General features: G+C 44.4%; 1 protein-coding gene and 1 long non-coding RNA gene across 3 annotated transcripts in view; both read right to left on the bottom strand.

Annotated features, from left to right (window-relative positions):
* Nucleotides 1–20,437, bottom strand: part of LOC149970437 (uncharacterized) — a 223,759-nt gene that overhangs the window by 176,271 nt on the left and 27,051 nt on the right. The gene's annotated exons all lie outside the window — the stretch shown is intronic.
* ttll11 (tubulin tyrosine ligase-like family, member 11) overlaps nt 1–20,437 on the bottom strand; it is a 42,706-nt gene that overhangs the window by 16,721 nt on the left and 5,548 nt on the right. For both annotated transcript variants that reach the window (XM_021590597.3, XM_036967575.2), the window contains exons 2-7: nt 15,105–15,204; nt 13,677–13,810; nt 8,481–8,771; nt 8,005–8,289; nt 7,158–7,253; nt 6,969–7,081 (exon numbers count right to left, since the gene is read on the bottom strand). In XM_021590597.3, coding sequence (XP_021446272.2) covers nt 6,969–7,081; nt 7,158–7,253; nt 8,005–8,289; nt 8,481–8,771; nt 13,677–13,810; nt 15,105–15,204 — 1,019 coding nt within the window. The remainder of the gene's footprint in view (nt 1–6,968; nt 7,082–7,157; nt 7,254–8,004; nt 8,290–8,480; nt 8,772–13,676; nt 13,811–15,104; nt 15,205–20,437) is intronic.

Genomic DNA, 20,437 nt, shown 5'->3' with positions numbered 1-20,437 from the left:
TGCTGCACTGCTTGTTGTAGAGCTGAGTGGAAATAGGAAGAATACACATTATATGGCTTATAAAAGTGTTGAATACAAAGTGTTGACAGAGCTTAGTAAGAACTTAAACATGAACTCACTCATAAAAACAGCAGCTCTTTGCTGGGTTCGTTGAGTCTCTCTCTAGTCATGGTCTTAAACGTTTTGAAATCTCACAGTATCAACTTTGCCGTAGCTTTATTTTATGGCTGCTATGTTACTGCAGGTCATCTGAGCAATCTGATTGGCCAGCAGAGACATAGTGCACTTGATTTCCTCTCCAGGCCCACAGGGAAGGCAGAGTTCGTACCTTCAGACACATGAAATGGCAACCGTTTGCCTAACCGGCGCGCAGGGCAGCTGAATTGGCTGCACCTACTATCAACACAAGGCTTTATCAATGTTTGGCGATCGACTAGAAATGCCTTGGAAATTGACAAGTCGATCACGATCGACCAGTTGGTGACCACTCTACTACACAACCTAAGATTTCAAGACTAACGGCTGGTTTATACTCCGGGTGTGTTCCTAAATGAAATCTGGAGTGTCCGAAGGCGCTCTGAGTTTGCAGAAACTCAGATCTGTTGGTAAATTCAGTGTGTTTCACTCTCGGAGCGTTCAAAGCGCACACTGGATGCTCTGGCTGAGGTGTAGGGTTGATTCGAGCGCTCTGTCCTAACAGCAGCAGTCAAGCACCCAAGCTAACTGGCTAACGTTGGCTAGCTACCTCCAGACACAAATAAGAGAACAGCTCACTGACCATTTTACTCACCGCAAGAGAGCTGGGTTAAGCTGTTTTTATGTTATCCAGAGCGTTGGTGAATCCAATGTTCACTGACACCGGCTATATTCAACAGGTGTTGAGTGTTTCGTAAATTTGTCAGTTATTCTGCGCTCTGGCACACTCAGACAAGAGTGCTCTGAAATAGAGTAGATAGCCAGAGTGAATTTACCAGCTGCGTCGATTGACAGTTGTCGCAGTGACATCGTAAACATTCTATTGAAATAGTTACTTGCATTGTGGAGTCTTATTTTTAGACATTTAGCATGAATCTGCAGGTCGTAAACCAACAGGGTTCAATGTCAGCTAGCTAACATTAGGCTATAACTAAACTCAGCAAAAAAAGAAACGTCCTCTCACTGTCAACTGTGTTTATTTTCAGCAAACTTAACTTGTAAATATTTGTATGAACATAACACGATTCAACAACTGAGACATAAACTGAACAAGTTCCACAGACATGTGACTAACAGAAATGGAATGATGTGTCCCTGAACAAAGGTCAAAATCAAAAGTATCAGTCAGTATCTGGTCTGGCCACCAGCTGCATTAAGTACTGCAGTGCATCTCCTCCTCATGGACTGCACCAGATTTGCCTGTTCTTGCTGTGAGATGTTACCCCACTCTTCCACCAAGACATTCCTGTCTTGCAGGAAATCACGCATAGAACGAGCAGTATGGCTGGTGGCATTGTCATGCTGGAGGGTCATGTCAGGATGAGCCTGCAGGAAGAGTAACACATGAGGATGTCTTCCCTGTAACGCACAGCGTTGAGATTGCCTGCAATGACAACAAGCTCAGTTCGATGATGCTGTGACACACCGCCCCAGACCGCGGACCCTCCACCTTCAAATCGAACCCGCTCCAGAGTACAGGCCTCGGTGTAACGCTCCTTCCTTCGACGATGAACGCAAATCCGACCATCACCCCTGGTGAGACAAAACTGCAACTTGTCAGTGAAGAGCACTTTTTGCCCGTCCTGTCTGGTCGAGCGACGGCGGGTTTGTGCCCATAGGCGACATTGTTGCCGGTGTTGTTACAGGTGGTCTACCACTGCGAGGACGTGGTCTGCCACTGTCCGTCCTGTCTCCCTGTAGCGCTGTCTTAGGCGTCTCACAGTACGGACATCGCAATTTATTGCCCTGGCCACATCTGCAGTCCTCATGCCTCCTTGCAGCATGCCTAAGGCACATTTCCGCAGATGAGCAGGGACCCTGGGCATCTTTCTTTTGGTGTTTTTCCAGAGTCAGTAGAAAGGCCTCTTTTGTGTCCTAAGTTCATAACTGTGACCTTAAATGCCTACAGTCTGTAAGCTGTTAGTGTCTTAACGACCGTTCCACAGGTGCATGTTCGTTAATTGTTTATGGTTCATTGAACAAGCATTGGAAACAGTGTTTAAACCCTTTACAATAAAGATCTGTGAAGTTGGATTTTTCCAAATTATCTTTGGAAGACAGGGTCCTGAAAAAGGGACGTTTAGCAATGCAAATGGCTCTGAGATATGAATAATATTACTACACAGATCATACACGCAACATGAGCTAGTTAGCTAACAGTACTTGAAATATAAAATTACTTTGACAAAATTAGAAACATGTAGTATCTGAAAATGTAACTAGACTCTCTTATACATGGATGGACGCTTCTCCCTCTGTCACAGATACCATGGTTTCCCTTTGTTTGAAGATGTAATCCGGAGACAGGTGTTTTATACAACAGCATTCTGTGTGTTCTCTTTTCGACTGTCTGTATATTTGCAATCAACCGGCAGAATTCTCTCTCTCTCCTTAGCTATCATACTCCACTGATTTCAAAACTCAGTCCTCCAGAAAGTGGAGAACAACACTTATGCAGCTCTACGACGTGATTTCTCTTTCTTTCTTTTTTTCACGTTAGAAAGGATTACCTACACATACTGACCAGCTCATTATTAGAATAGAAGCATGCTACATGGCAGACCAATCTGAACTCTCTCGGCATGTCCAGCCAACTCGTTATTTTAGCCAGTCATGGCTAGCGGGAAGGTTGCTGACTTTTTCCGTGGCTAAACCAACTAGACTCGTAATTTAACCATTTTTATTCGTATTTACAGATGGCATACGAGTTTGTTATTAAGGCACATGAAAGATCACATGTTTCAGAAGTTTACGTTCAAATGGCGCTCCTGCGAAGTCGTGACGTGCAACATGTGCCTAGTTTCCTGAAACGAGTCACATATGGAAGATAATCGTACATAGAGAAAGAGATGCGGAGAGAGAGAGACCATTCTGACTGTGAAAGCCGTGTCTTGATAACCAAGGAAGGGAGAGCGAGAGAGAACAGGGATAGATCAAGACAGAAAGCGAGAGGATGAAAATGATAGGAAATGATAGAAAAGGGCAGAGAAAGCAGAGAGAGAGGCAGAGAGAGAGAGAGGCAGAGAGAGAAAGAGAGAGAGCGATACCGTTACAGTAAGTCTCAACGGAAGAGTGGTAAGGGGAGGTTAGTGATGGCCACCCCATGGGCCGCAGAGCATCGATCTGCCTGCTAGACACACACACACACACACACACACACACAAACATACCCGGTATAGACACACACGGCAGTCATGTGTGAAATTTCATCACGGCTGGGCTGGAATTGAATGTTTCCCTTTAACAGGCTTATGGAGAGCTGCTCACTGGGGCGTTTCTAAAGCTGGCTGGCCAGAGAGACCAGAGGGCGAGAGAGAGATAGACTTTCCCCTATCAGCAATCCCCAGGTCCAGCCTAGAGCCCACACGTCACACTGATTGGCTAATATCACCACACACACAGGGTGAACTTAGTCGAGATGGAGGGAGGTAGGGAAGGAGAGACTTGGGTCGCAGACACCAGCTATGGTAATGGGGGAATGATGCAGCTTCATCCACATCTCAGTAGAACACTAACCCTAGCCTCAAAATAAACCGTCTTCAAAGTAACTACTGTTGTTCTCGTTATATAGAGGAGAGTCACGGCTTTCTGGTCGTACATCATTTATTTCTCACCTCTTGATATGGAGTTCATAGCGTCACTTTACAATCAGAGTAGGCTTCTTCTTGGACATCTGCAACCTGTCCCTGTCCCAGGCTGTACTCTTGTCAAGAGGGCGCAACAGCGTCTCTACTTCCTCAGGCGGCATCCTCCTCTAGCTCTCCACATACCCCAGCCAAGAGCTGTGCCTTACCGTCGGGCAGACAGTATCGGAAGCATGAGGTCTGATAGAAAGTGTCTCAGAGCCTGTTGGTATCTACAAGCCATCAGATTGTCGAAGACTTGAATTGGACTGACCACCTGCACTGATTCTACACACGTTAGCGCACACACGCCGCTACCAGACTCTTATTATGAAAAAAAAACACTTGTCCCCCAATCACCCCTTCGCCAAAACACGTGTAAATATTGTACTATAAAATTGTGCCTTCCTGTATTATACTTCTGCTATAAATAAATAAATAAAAATAAATATATATATATATAAATAAATAAATATATATATATTCTACTGAGCCGTTTACTTTATGTTCGTATTCTTATTATTTCGTATTGTTGCATCGTCAAGAAGGAACCTGCAAGAAACCATGTGTATCCCGTACATACTATACTACTAGTTTTATTAGTGGTATGAAGTATATGGTTTTGACGCGCCCGCGGAGCGGAGCACGCCACATGTGGTGACTAGGCCTACCTAAAGTAGCCTGCATAGGCCTAGCGCTGGAAAGTTGCTGTAGGACATTACATTTATTGACAGATGACACAATTAGCCTACATGGCTATCTTGCAACATTGTCATATTTAAAGTTAGCAATATAAGTGTTTTGGAGTTCCCACTTCCTCAGGTGGTGAATAATATAGCCCAGGCCAATATGCACAAAAACCTAAAAAATAATACAAAAATCTGATAATTCGATAGGTTGCACGTCAAAATATCCATCACGCATTCCCTGGATATGTCAGATTAAAATAGCTTATAGTTTTTTTAATCATAACCTAGATGGTAGCCTATCTTACTTGTCACTGGGAGAAGAAGAAAAAAAAGGTGTCTATTGGTACAAAAAGACACCTAGCATTTGTCTTGGCTAGCCTACTGTCGTCAATCTTAAAAAGACACCTAGCATTTGTCTTGGCTAGCCTACTGTCGTCAATCTTAAAAAGACACCTGGCATTTGTCTTGGCTAGCCTACTGTCGTCAATCTTAAAAAGACACCTAGCATTTGTCTTGGCTAGCCTACTGTCGTCAATCTTATTGAAAAGACACCTAGCATTTGTCTTGGCTAGCCTACTGTCGTCAATCTTAAAAAGACACCTAGCATTTGTCTTGGCTAGCCTTACTGTCGTCAATCTTATTGAAAAGACACCTAGCATTTGTCTTGGCTAGCCTACTGTCGTCAATCTTAAAAAGACACCTAGCATTTGTCTTGGCTAGCCTACTGTCGTCAATCTTAAAAAGACACCTAGCATTTGTCTTGGCTAGCCTTACTGTCGTCAATCTTAAAAAGACACCTAGCATTTGTCTTGGCTAGCCTACTGTCGTCAATCTTAAAAAGACACCTGGCATTTGTCTTGGCTAGCCTTACTGTCGTCAATCTTAAAAAGACACCTAGCATTTGTCTTGGCTAGCCTTACTGTCGTCAATCTTATTGAAAAGACACCTAGCATTTGTCTTGGCTAGCCTACTGTCGTCAATCTTAAAAAGACACCTAGCATTTGTCTTGGCTAGCCTACTGTCGTCAATCTTAAAAAGACACCTGGCATTTGTCTTGGCTAGCCTTACTGTCGTCAATCTTAAAAAGACACCTGGCATTTGTCTTGGCTAGCCTTACTGTCGTCAATCTTAAAAAGACACCTATCATTTGTCTTGGCTAGCCTTACTGTCGTCAATCTTAAAAAAGACACCTGGCATTTGTCTTGGCTAGCCTTACTGTCGTCAATCTTAAAAAGACACCTATCATTTGTCTTGGCTAGCCTTACTGTCGTCAATCTTAAAAAAGACACCTATCATTTGTCTTGGCTAGCCTTACTGTCGTCAATCTTAAAAAAGACACCTAGCATTTGTCTTGGCTAGCCTTACTGTCGTCAATCTTAAAAAGACACCTATCATTTGTCTTGGCTAGCCTTACTGTCGTCAATCTTAAAAAAGACACCTAGCATTTGTCTTGGCTAGCCTTACTGTCGTCAATCTTAAAAAGACACCTATCATTTGTCTTGGCTAGCCTACTGTCGTCAATCTTAAAAAGACACCTAGCATTTGTCTTGGCTAGCCTTACTGTCGTCAATCTTAAAAAAGACACCTAGCATTTGTCTTGGCTAGCCTTACTGTCGTCAATCTTAAAAAAGACAGGCCTACTTTGGAAACAAAAATAAACGCAATGCAATCCTAAAGAATAGAGTAATGTCTTACATTGCTCAGATATGTCATAAAGCTTTGTAGCCTTTTACACTGCTTTGCATATTTGGTCACCGATAAACACCTAAAATTGGAACACAGTGGCTGTACAGTGACACGCGATACAAGACGTCAGAGCTCTGGCTCCGCGCTGGATGGGGTTTTGACTGACAGCCGTTCTGAACTTGATTACCTCACGTGACAAGACGCGCTAATTGGGCAAATATTTCAAATGTTTTTGTTGTCGGAGTGAGGGAAATGCTATAAATTAAGAGGACTCTCTGTATCTTGAACGATAAGACATTGAGGATTATAATAAATATAAATTTACGATCACCACGCTTGATGTAAAGTTACATTGTAGTCATTTAGCAGAAGCTCTTATCTTGAGCGACTTACAGGACCAATTAAGGTTAAGTGCTTTTGCACAAGGGCACATCAACAGATTTTTCACCGAGTCAGCTCAGGGATTCAAACCATCGACCTTTCGGTTACTGGCCCAATGCTCTTAACCTCTAGGCTACCCTGGGTTGTTCTGAACAGAATGAGCCTGTGCTTGTATATTGTGAAGAGAATTAGCCACGACACACGCACTCACGAGGACTCCTTTCTGCGCACGTCAAAATCACAAACCTGTTTCCTTGAAATGGATTGTGAACACCTAAAGCTGTGATGTCGTAGGGCCCTGAACCCTAACTTCATGTCCACATTCCAGGTCAATCCAAACCCCTGCCTTAACCATAGCTTCATGGTCACGTGTGTGTGTGTGTGCGAGACTCACGTTAGTGATTTCTTCTGAGCAGGGTCCATGAGACGAAGTGTGTCCCTAATGACTCCCACCTTCACCTCCTCATCTACTGGGCTGGGGACGTACTCAAACACCCCCGGGGACACCTGAAACAGACACACCATTAGCACTTCAGAGCATGGCAGTGGTGGTGATGATGATGATGATGATCGTCCTACTCACTTCCTGCTCGTGTTCTATTCTCATACTGGGGTTGGCGTTGACCTCCAGTAAAACTGGCTTTAGGTTCTTCATCAGGAGGATGTCAAATCCCAAGATCTAACACACACACACACACGGTAGAGATGGGCGTTATGTATTGCAAAACACCACATCTAAAACTCAGTCACATTATCCCTGAAATACATCTAGTACCAAAGAACACATATCATATATATTAGGTGTAGTTTTCCATAACTCCGTCTGCGCTCAAACCTTGACACAACCGAAGATAGTGTGAGAGGAAAATTACATTTTTACCTGATTTATTTCATATTAAATGGTTAACAATTAATATTTAACTAAGAGTAAGACATTTCTGTCCTACTAGTGTCTGTGTTTTTAATAGTCTCCACTCTAGTTCCCTGCAGCTAATCTGGGCGTATGGTCACCAGAGAAGGCTTGAGCTGACAAATGAGTTAGACTGCATTACAGAAACAAGCATGTGTTTTACTAGGGATAGCTTAGGAGTAGAACGATCCCTCACTGTCTCAAAATCATCCTTGCGTCTGGGAAACTAAACTAAAATGACTGGATGAACCCAGAGTGGCTTATGATGCATTTTTAGTGTCAGCTATATTTGGACTCTGCATTTGTGTAATGGTTAGGTTACTCGACCAGCCTCATTATTGCAATAATTAATCAATATTGAATAAAGATGATTGTTTGAAGAAATGACAAAAGTCTCTCTCACTTGATTATAATATTCAACGACAACAGTTGTATTAGACTGTAAAACCTCTTTCCCATGACATTCACATGACAACTAACTGAGTCACACACTCCACACTCTCCTCTCCGTACTCTGTACCTGGAAACAAGTGGGTCCTGGTTTGCCGGGCGGTATGTCGGCCTGGTAGTAAACCTTGAGCTCAGGAACCAGGGCGATGATCGTCTTGATGACCAGAGAGATGATGTCTGACCACACCTTCTTAATGTCCACTCCTTTAGAGGCCAGGCGGTAGAGCACGCTGGAGAAGGTGCGCTTGCTGCCCGACGATAGGCTGTCGGAGTGGACAAAGTTCCCACTCTGGACATTGAGAGAGTAGTTGGTCAGGTGCATGAACACGTGGCTCAGGTTCTTCTGACTGGGCTCCTAGGGTGGCAGGGAGAAACACATTTCAGAATACTATATCCACTGTTTAAAACATAAAGAAAGGCAATGTTTGAAATGCTAGTCGTATGCTTTTAGGCCAAATGGAAGATATCTTATGTACTGCTTATGAATGCGGTATGTATGCGTCATGAAGGCCATGCGTAGGTGCTCTTCAGTTAAAGTGTTCCTACCTGGTATGGCTCGGTGCAGAAACGCGACAGACCCTCTTTCGCGATATAGATCTCCAGCGGCTCCAGGGACTTGACCAGCACGTAGAGACGGATGTCGAACTTGAGCTTGTCGATGAGCAGGGGCTTGTGGATGTACTCCTGGACCACGGACTGCTTGGTATGTGACCCCGCTATGACCCTGAGGTCGCCGGGGTCACGGATGAGGTAGATGCCATCCCCCTGGGACCCTCCGTCCGGCTTGATGATGAAGGTGGGCTTCTGGGACACGTCACCGTCCTTGGCCAGACTGATCTGAGATAGACAGCAACACTCAGAAATAAAACATTTGACCAGCCAGAGGCCTAAATGGGAGAAGACGTTAAAGGTCAATCAAGCAAGGGTCATCTGATTTGATGTTTAGGGGAAAATGCCAAATATTTTTGCGCTTTAACTTTCAAACCAATTCTCACCAACGGCAAAGAGGCCAAATCAGCTGGATTGTAAAGGAGCCCCCTCGGAGTCAAATCCCAGTACATTTAGTGCTGAAAGATGATAGCGCACTTCCTGTCATCCCCCGTAAACGTGACTTAAGCTCATGCAGAGTGATATAAGGAGAGCGATATCAAGTCTAATCGTGTAGCCATTGGCTTTGCCTATGCTTGACTGCATCTTTAGCGCAGGACATTATCCTGTCCGTGTCTCTCTGGAAAAACATGACTGCTAATGTCTGTATGGACATTTTTCAATATTCACTCTCTCCTTAGTATTTTTGCACCAGTCAGACACCACATCCCAAGGCCAGATATTGAGCTCGGGGGGGGGGGGGGCTTATATTTATCTAGAGCAATTTCCTACATTGGGATTCATTCATATTAAACTACATACACAGTCTCATTCCTTATCGTAACCTACCGTGATTGAAGAATGAAGTAATTCAGCCTGATGTTAATACTTAACGCCCTCAGGTCTGATAGGATCCTTATGGCACAGCCCCATCGAGGTTAGTCTATGTCTAGTCCAGGGCTCTCCAGCCCTGTTCCTGGAGAGCTACCGTTTTCAATTCAACCCCAGTTGTAACTAACCTGATTCATCTTACCGACCAGCTAATTATTAAAATCAGGTGCGCATGGTTAGGGTCGGAGTGTAAACCTACACGACGGTAGCTCTCCAGGAACCGGAATAGGAGAGCCCTGCTGTAGATCATCTGTGGTAGAGATGCAGAGCCTTTTAAAAAAGGGACTGTAGTGCCCCCCTCTGTTGGACTAGCTGAGCTGTGTTTTTTTTTTTTACACTGTGCCCTTTCAATGTCAGTTCATTCACAAAGCCAGTTGAAAGACCCATCCACCATTCATCCCTATGCTAGGCAGGGAGTCTGTCCGAGGACACACCCTCTCAAAGTCACAGTGACCTCCGATGGTCAAACACCATTACATTTTCTAGCTCTAAATAATCCTGCGTGCCAACCAGGGGAGAACGACTGCCCCCTCTCATCAAAGCCACAATAGTTCAAGGCCAACTTCTGTACGGCAGGCATTGTTAGCAGAAAACAGGATGTCCCATTAGAATGAATAGTTCAATCTTCTTGTACATAATAAAATGTTTCAAAGACAATCACGGTGCCAATAATTGCTTCTAATACACCCGATGTATGTCCTTGAAACAATCATTTTAAAAATCACACACAAAATAAGATATAAAGATAATCGAGTTGCTAATGGGCGCCTGCAGTACACCGGTCGGCCATCGACGTGAGTTACTCAATGAGAGGGGGCAGCACTGAGCTAGCCTGCAACATCACTTCCTGGAGTAGCTCAAACTGCGCATGTTATGTCTCCATGAGAGGCCATCGTAACCGACTTCATTTGGCTTCAAAACGTTATTAGACATATATGGTGTCACGTAATCAAAGGCTTTATCCATTCATACAGTCAGGTACATAAATATTTGGATATTGACCAAGTTATTATTATTTGACCTGTCTACCACAGCATATTAAATAAGGAATATTCATTTGCGGGTATTTACATCCAAAATCGGGTGAACGGTGTAGGAATAACAGTACTTTATATATGTGGTCCACCCCTTTTTAAGGGACCAAAAGTAATTGGACAATTGGCTGCTCAGCTGTTCCATGGCCAGGTGTGTGTTATTCCCTCATTAGTTAATTTACAAGTAAGCAGACAAAAGGTCTAGGGTCGATTTCATGTGTGGCATTTGCATTTGGAATTTGCAGTTAACCCTCAATATGAAGTCCAAAGAGCTGTCACTGCCAGAGAAGCAAGCCATCATCAGGCTGAGAAATCGTAAAAAGAAAGAACGCACTGGTGAGCTCAGGAAACCAAAAAACCCAGAAAGACCACGGAAAACAACTGTGGTGGACAGAAGAATTGTTTCCCTGGTGAAGAAAAACCCCTTCACAACAGTTGTCCAGATCAAGAACGCCCTCCAGGAGGCAGGCGTATCTGTGTCAAAGTCGACAATCAAGAGAAGACTTCACGAGAGTAAATACAGAGGGTTTAGCACAAGACGTAAACCATTGGTAAGCCTCAAACAGGAAGACCAGATTAGAGTTTGCCAAAAAATTAAAAAAATAAAAGCCTGTACAGTTCTGGAACAACATCCTATGGGCAGATGAGACAAAGATCAACTTGTACCAGAATGATGGGAAGAGAAGAGTATGGAGAAGGGAAGGAACTGCTCATGATCTGAAGCATTCCACCTCACCTGTGAATCACGGTGGAGGTAGTGTTATGGAGTGGGCATGTATGGCTGCCGATGGAGCTGGTTCCCTTGTATTTATTGATGTGACTGCTGACAAAAGCAGCAGTATGAATTCTGAAGGGTTTAGGGCTATATTATCTGCTCAGATTCAGCCAAATGCATCAAAACTCATTGGACGGCACAGTGCAGATGTAACATTTTTTTTAAACATTTTACTTGTATTTAACTAGGCAAGTCAGTTAAGAACAAATTATTATGTTCAGTTCGGCCTAGTGGGTTAACTGCCTGTTCAGGGACAGAATGACAAGATTTTTACCTTGTTAGCTCGGGGATTCGATCTTGCAACCTTTCGGTTACAAGTCCAACGCTCTAACCACTAGGCTACCTGCCGCCCCAATGACCCCCAAGCACACTGCGAAAGCAACCCAATACTTTAAGGCAAAGAAGTGGAATGTTCTGCAATGACCAAGTCAATCACCTGACCTGAATCCAATTGAGCATGCATTTCACTTGCTGAAGGCAAAACTCCCCAAGAACAAGCAGGAACTGACGACAGCAGAGGTAAAGGCCCTGGCAGAGCATCACCAGGGCTGAAACACAGCATCTGGTTATGTCTATGGGTTCCAGACTTCAGACAGTCATTGACTACAAAGGATTTGCAACCAAGAATTAACTTGTGATTCGCTTGGTTTGTCCAATTACCTTTTAAGACCCTACAATTGGGGGCCATGTATAACAATGGTCGTAATTCCTGCACCGTTCATGCAATAATTTTGACAAAACCCTATATTATATTATATATATTATATATAGATATTAAAGATCAAAGTCGACACTTTCACCACGCATCTCGATTGGTTCCTTTCAAATCCATTGTGGTGGAGAACGGAGCCAAAATGAGGCACATTGTGTCACTGTCCGAATACTTATGGGCCTGACTGTATATACAGACATTGGTGCCAACGCTGAGGCTTCAATATGGGGACAGGAGGACTGTGTATGTGAGGTGTGTGTGTGTTTATATATGTGCGAGTACATGCGAGCATTAGAGTATGTGTGTGTGTGTGTGTGTGTGTGTTTAACACAGCTGGAGCTGTGGTACAGTATGTGTGGTATGCTGTGATATGGTAGGGACCAGGGTGTGTCACAGCCTGTTAGAGAGCGTGTCATTCACTATTAGCAGCTGCTGCTGGCTCTCTCTGTGCTAAACTGCTTAGCCATGCCCTGTTCGCACTGAGCACGCTCAGAACAGATCCACTGTCCCTGCCAATTACCCCAGAAGTGTGTGTGTTAGTGTACGTGTGTGTGTGTGTACACGTGTGTGTGTGGAATACACAAGGGCCTGTGCACCACTAGTTTGCATGAAATCATTGGACGCAAAACTGTGCCATAGGAGTTAAGACACTGTCTGGATTGCCATTTTCGACAGATGGGTTAGCGGTACATTGCCAAACTGTGCCAAAGAAAGTTAACTAAGAATAGTAAAACCTCATCATTGACTCAGAGATGCCAGCGAGCACTTACACTATTTTACAACATCCAATTAAGGTCAAGAGATCAGCCTTGTGACTGGATGCCCTGGGGAGTGAATGTCCCTGGTCCACTATGGGAGGACAGTCTCTGGAGGGAAGTAGTCTTACAGTGCCAGTGTTTCCCCTATTTTAATTTAGCAGGGGCGGGGCGCCAGTGCTAAATCGTTGCCGCCACAAAAAAAGATTAATGATAAGAATATATACTCAGTTTATTAGGTACACCAATCTAGTACAGGGTCAGACCCACCCTTTGCCTCTGGAACAGCCTGAATTCTTCGGGCATGGAAACTTTGCTTAATTGGTATAAAGGGACCTAACGTATGCCAGGAAAACATTGACTGATGCTGGAACCAGCACGCCTGGCACAGACGATCATACCATGCTCAACGTCTCTTAGGTCACTCGTTTTGCCCGTTCAAACGTTCAATCGAACAGTAACTGAATGCCTCGATGCCTGCTTTATATAACAAGCCACAGCCACTGTCTGTGGGAGCAAACCATTTTTGTGAATGGGGTGGTGTACCTAATAAACAGTCCACGGAGTGTATATACTGTATGTTTTTATATATAATTTGGGGGATGGTAAAACTTTCAGTGTAAACTTAAACTACTAAAACCAGATATAAAAGTATGCAGAAATGATAATACTATATATATTTTTTTTAATAAGATCATCTTTGAGAACTAATAATCACCAAAAAAAAAAAAACACAAGTCAGAGAGAATCAAACATTCTCAGTGTCATGGCATGGGGCCCCCGTTGATTTTATTTGTTTGTCACTTAGATATAAGAACAAGGCATAAGCCACATGGCAAAATGTGTAGAATTGCAAGAAATTTGCTTTAAAACCGAGGGCCTCTAAAACCCACACCAACTTTGCCACCGGGAAAGGCTGAACGCAGCTGAAAACAGAGGTGAGGAGGCAGCTCAATTCTAATCTCTTGCCCAATTATTGTCCTGTACCTGTGTGGAGAAGAGCTGGTACTCCTCGGGCAGGATCCAGGAGCGGGGGTAGAAGTTGTACTCCTCAGGGAACAGCTCCTGCATGGTCCTTACAGCTCGGGTCAGGTTGATCTTCCTCAGCATCTCAATCATACCTACAGAACAATTCACAGACGGTCAGATAGACAGAGGCCAAGTTAAAAGGTACACTACATGACCAAAAGTCTGTGGACACCTGCTCGTCGAACATCTCATTCCAAAATCATGGGCATTCATATGGAGTCGGTCCTCCCTTTGCTGCTATAACAGCCTCCACTCTTCTGGGAAGGCTTTCCACTAGATGCTGGAACATTTCTGCAGGGACTTGCTTCCATTCAGCCACAATAGCATTAGTGAGGTCAGGCACTTATTTTGGGCAATTAGGCTCAATCGGCATTCCAATTCATCCCAAATGTGTTTGACGGGGTTGAGGTCAGGGCTATGTACAAACCAGTCAAGTTCTTCCACACCGATCTCGGAAAATCATTTATGTATGGACCTCGCTTTGTGCACAGGGCCTTTCCCAATCTGTTGCTTCGGCACTCGGTGGTCCTGTTCTGTGAGCTTGTGTGGCCTACCACTTTGCAGCAGAGCCATTGTTGCTCCTAGACGTTTCCACTTTATAATAACAGCACTTACAGTTGACCGGGGCAGCTCTAGCAGGGCCGAAATTTGACAAACTAACTTGTTGGAAAAGTGGCATCCTATGACAGTGCCACCACGTTGAATGTCACTGAGCTCTTCAGTAAGGCCATTCTACTGCCAATGTTTGTCTATGGAGATTGCATTGCTGTGTGCTTGATTTTATACACCTGTCAGCAACAGGTGTAGCTGAAATAGCCCGAAACCACTAACTTGAAGGGGTGTCCACATACTTGTATATATATATATATATAGTGTATATTAAGAGGTAGAAGACAAGAGAGAAACAGATAGGTGATAAGCAATATTGCCCAAGACCTGAAGACTTGGCTAAGATCTTACAACAAAAAAGGTTCCAAAAGGGTGGCTGTCTCCATAGGACAACCCTTTTAAGTTCCAGGTAGAACCCTTTTGGGTTCCAGGTAGAACCCTTTGTCGAAAGGGTTCTACACTGAACCCACAAGGGTTCTACAGACATTACAATAAATCAGTAATACTTGGTTATTACCTTGGCATGACAAGGCATTAACAAAGCTGGGCTTAGCAAGGCTCACATAACAGGATGCATGCCAAAAACCTGCCTGACAACAGTGTTTCCCACTATAACATTATATAGGGGGTAGGACTGACCAATACATTTTTAGTTAAAAGAGGCTCTGGATGTTGAATTGGGAAACTGGAAAATCATCTGTGGGAAACACTGTGACAACATACAAAATGGTGCCCGGCGTCTCCCATAGGTTCTTTAAATAGAGGGGATCAGTCTACCTGGGAACTTGTTGACCTGTCCAGAGATGATGTTGTCATTGTCATGGAAAGAGACTCCATGCCAGTAGATGTCACAGGCAGACCGTCTACCCACAGGGAACTGTAAAAGGAAGAAGAGCCATGTTAGAGGAGGGGGGTTTTGATGAGGTTATTTGATTGTTATGAATAAGAGAAATCATTTCAGGCCAAGGCGTAGGGGTGGCCCTTCCAGTGACACTAGGAGACAGAGCTTATCCTCCCAGTGGGTAAAGTGAATGAGACTTGCAATCCGGTGTTAGCTAATCATATACTGTAAGTCTCTGTTGAGGAGGAGCCCTGGCAGGGGGGATGACATGATTTCAACAACCCCCTGCTGGGGCCTGCCCTGGACCACTGAAACCTTCCTGCTAACCCTTCTCACACACACACACACACACACAGACAGAGAAACCCATGGTGTCACCAGCGGTGGCAACATACTGTCTCGTCACATCAGACAGAAAATGTGGGTTATTGTCTGGAATCTACCTTTATGACAGTTTAAGTTAGGGAATCTCACAACTCCACACATCGTATTTCTATCTGCGATGTTCTGAAATATCCTCATTGCCACCTCAAGTGAACAGGCCCAAGGTGGCCCTTGAAGAAAAACGACTTGGATTTCAGATGTGAACACAACGTGGTAACACGCAAAGCAACGTGATAACACGAAACAACATGTGAAACATGAAAATCGTGATTTTCCACACGTGAAGTCCTTTAGTTTTTTTCTATATGGGGAGCTACATGCCAGGGGAGGTGTCAGACCATCCCGTGGTGCGAAACTGAATAAAGAAAGAAAGAGTGCGAGACAAAAACATGCATGACAGTCAAAGCCTGCTATAAATACGATCTCATAGATTTCAATGTTTAACCACCCCTTAATCTTATCAGCCAATTGGGTCACATTCATTTGGGCAGTATCTAGTGGAGGAGGGGGAAGAAAGACAGGAATAGCCCCATCTGTGAGTGCATTCCAGAACTTCATCTCACACACTAACACACACAAAGGGTCACTTGTGGACATTGCGTGATTTGAGTGAATAATGAACAATTCTAGTTCTTCTGGCACCGTCCCACAGTTCAGAAGAGGACATGAGCTCATCTCCTTAACATTCAATCATAATTGGCTGAGAGACATTGGCATGAATTAGCAGACTTGTCTTGACAAGCCTGATCATTCCTCCCGATCCAGCCTGGTAAGGTTGCCTGGCAGTGGGCACGTAACAGTTTTATAACAAGATCTGTACTCTGCCTGTCAACCCGTCGCCTGCCTATTCTTTGACATCATACTAAAGTTGGAGTTGTTAGGCGAGCTATCCATGTCAACAACGCTACACGTGGCCGAATATGCCAAGCGGTTAAGTCAGCACTTGGCACATGTGGCCATGTATGGTGTTGTTGGTAGAGGGCAAGTGAGAGACAGACAGGTTTAACAGAGGTGATTTGGTGAACCACGTTCAGGTGATTGGTAACCTTGCCCAAGACCTGAAGACCTGCCTACACTCTTAGAGGGGAAAGTCTCCATCAGACAACCCTTTTTTGGTTCCTGGACAACCCTTTTTTGGTTCCAGGACAACCCTTTTTTGGTTCCAGGACAACCCTTTTTTGGTTCCAGGACAACTCTTTTTTGGTTCCAGGACAACCCTTTTTTGGTTCCAGGACAACCCTTTTTTGGTTCCAGGACAACCCTTTTTTGGTTCCAGGACAACCCTTTTTTGGTTCCTGGACAACCCTTTTTTGGTTCCTGGACAACCCTTTTTTGGTTCCTGGACAACCCTTTTTTGGTTCCTGGACAACCCTTTTTTGGTTCCAGGACAACCCTTTTTTGGTTCCAGGACAACCCTTTTTTGGTTCCTGGACAACCCTTTTTTGGTTCCTGGACAACCCTTTTTTGGTTCCTGGACAACCCTTTTTTGGTTCCTGGACAACCCTTTTTTGGTTCCTGGACAACCCTTTTTTGGTTCCTGGACAACCCTTTTTTGGTTCCTGGACAACCCTTTTTTGGTTCCTGGACAACCCTTTTTTGGTTCCAGGACAACCCTTTTTTGGTTCCAGGACAACCCTTTTTTGGTTCCTGGACAACCCTTTTTTGGTTCCTGGACAACCCTTTTTTGGTTCCTGGACAACCCTTTTTTGGTTCCTGGACAACCCTTTTTTGGTTCCTGGACAACCCTTTTTTGGTTCCAGGACAACCCTTTTTTGGTTCCAGGACAACCCTTTTTTGGTTCCAGGACAACCCTTTTTTGGTTCCAGGACAACCCTTTTTTGGTTCCTGGACAACCCTTTTTTGGTTCCTGGACAACCCTTTTTTGGTTCCTGGACAACCCTTTTTTGGTTCCTGGACAACCCTTTTTTGGTTCCTGGACAACCCTTTTTTGGTTCCTGGACAACCCTTTTTTGGTTCCTGGACAACCCTTTTTTGGTTCCTGGACAACCCTTTTTTGGTTCCTGGACAACCCTTTTTTGGTTCCAGGACAACCCTTTTTTGGTTCCAGGACAACCCTTTTTTGGTTCCTGGACAACCCTTTTTTGGTTCCAGGACAACCCTTTTTTGGTTCCTGGACAACCCTTTTTTGGTTCCTGGACAACCCTTTTTGGTTCCTGGACAACCCTTTTTGGTTCCACAGAAAGACAGTAGATTAGGCAACAAAAAAAATATTTTAATCCAGAAAAGTAGGACAGCCTACTGTCTTTAAAAAAAAATAATCTCAACCTCACTTGGCAAGTAGTAGAAAACAGAAAGATAATCTGTCAGATCCAAATTAAAACAGACATTATCCTCCCTATTTCAAGTGACGTTTGACTCTCTCTCTTTCTCCCTCTCAATCTGACTCTTTCCTGTGCAGCTCCCTGAGGGGAATATAATCATATTGGATTATCAGAGATTACTCTCTAATCATTTCCTACCGTTAAGAGAAGGCCATATGCTGAAAAGTCAGCAGGCAGAGATGCCTCTGGGGCTTCAAAAGTGCCGTGCCAACAAAACCACCCGGTTAGACAGCAGCCAGAATGTTAGGCCTAGTTCACTGACACATTATGGCCAAGCCTTATAGGCTACACTAACTCAGTGAGCAAACCATGATTAGGACCCTGCCCAGGGCCTATTATAGTGCTATAATCTAACAAACAAAATGCCCTTGGTGACCGTCAATGATACAGAGGGCTTGTTCCTCCATAGCAGAGCCAGGCTTTGGACAGTTTCTCTCATGCAGGCTGAAGCTACTCTACACAAGACTAGCCTACGCCTGGGGAATAACACTAGTGTCGGTCCTCATCCTAAAAATAATTTTTGTTGTTGTTTTTTTTTAACTCAGGAAATGGATAGCAGCGAGTGGGTGTAGTGAGCGACTGAGGGTAATGTCTAACGACTGAGGGTAATGTCTAACGACAGATGACAGTAAGGGTGGATCATCTGCAGTGGAGCATGGATCAATAACAACCGTAGAGTGCGGGAGTAGTGTAGGAAATGAGAGGAGAGATGGGTCACTTTCTCTCTGCCGTCAATCAATACAGTTAGGCTTAGCGGGAAGACTGTGCGATTCTCCCACTGTGCATCTCGTCTTTTGGGCCTAGCCCACATCGTTTCAGTATACGTCGAGGCAATGCACCGCAAGCATATCCAATGTCATGTTAGGCTACTGGCAAAACTCAAAACCGCATGTCCCTTACTGGTTATCAGTGAAAAGCGGAGTTGAGAACCAGAGCCATACAGTAAATGGCTCTGGAATCAACTAACTAGACCGGCTTCCTGCCGTAGGAAGGAATGGGGGAATTAGATGTCATTATTGTAATGTAATTATTGTAATTGAATATGGAGGGAGGAACCGCTCTTCGAGTTCACATATGGGTCAAAATCTTCAAAGACCTACTCAGATAATAAATGACATTAGATAATCAAATCATTCCAAGTTCCTCCTCTCCATACACCTGGCTTTAGTCTACTAAAAGGTCAAAGTGTCACTCAAAACATGTTAAGCTGAATATTCTCCTGCCACTGAAAGGTAGGTGGGCCTTAATATACTTTCCTACCTAAACTAGTGTGATTCCTTACGAAACTAAAATAAAAAAATATACCATGATTTGGGGGATTTTCACAAAATGTAATCCATAGAACGGTCTTTTGGAGGGAGGATTATTGACACATATCTTAAAACATAATTGAGAAATAAATGTATGACATGTTGGCCGTACCAAAGCCTCTATCATGAAAATATATATACACTGCTCAAAAAAATCAAGGGAACACTAAAATAACACATCCTAGATCTGAATTAATGAAATATTCTTATTAAATACTTTTTTCTTTATAGTTGAATGTGCTGACAACAAAATCACACAAAAATTATCAATGGAAATCAAATTTATCAACTCATGGAGGTCTGGATTTGGAGTCACACTCAAAATTAAAGTGGAAAACCACACTACAGGCTGATCCAACTTTGATGTAATGTCCTTAAAACAAGTCAAAATGAGGCTCAGTAGTGTGTGTGGCCTCCACGTGCCTGTATGACCTCCCTACAACGCCTGGGCATGCTCCTGATGAGGTGGCGGATGGTCTCCAGAGGGATCTCCTCCCAGACCTGGACTAAAGCATCCGCAACTCCTGGACAGTCTGTGGTGCAACGTGGCGTTGGTGGATGGAGCGAGACATGATGTTCCAGATGTGCTCAATTGGATTCAGGTCTGGAGAAAGGGCGGGCCAGTCCATAGCATCAATGCCTTCCTCTTGCAGGAACTGCTGACACACTCCAGCCACATGAGGTCTAGCATTGTCTTGCATTAGGAGGAACCCAGGGCCAACCGCACCAGCATATGGTCTCACAAGGGTCTGAGGATCTCATCTCGGTACCTAATGGCAGTCAGGCTACCTCTGGCGAGCAAATGGAGGGCTGTGCGGCCCCCCAAAGAAATGCCACCACACACCATGACTGACCCACCGCCAAACCGGTCATGCTGGAGGATGTTGCAGGCAGCAGAACATTCTCCACGGCGTCTGCAGACTCTGTCACGTGTGCTCAGTGTGAACCTGCTTTCATCTGTGAAGAGCACAGGGCGCCAGTGGCGAATTTGCCAATCTTGGTGTTCTCTGGCAAATGCCAAACGTCCTGCACGGTGTTGGGCTGTAAGCACAACCCCCACCTGTGGACGTCGGGCCCTCATACCACCCTCACAGAGTCTGCTTCTGACCGTTTGAGCAGACACATGCACATTTGTGGCCTGCTGGAGGTCATTTTGCAGGGCTCTGGCAGTGCTCCTCCTTGCACAAAGGCGGAGGTAGCGGTCCTGCTGCTGGGTTGTTGCCCTCCTACGGC

The sequence above is a fragment of the Oncorhynchus mykiss genome, chromosome 29, assembly GCF_057628025.1.
Source record: "Oncorhynchus mykiss isolate SJ-2025 chromosome 29, ASM5762802v1, whole genome shotgun sequence".
In the NCBI taxonomy this organism is placed as follows: Eukaryota; Metazoa; Chordata; class Actinopteri; order Salmoniformes; family Salmonidae; genus Oncorhynchus; species Oncorhynchus mykiss.
This window is presented reverse-complemented; position numbering and strand designations above follow the sequence as displayed.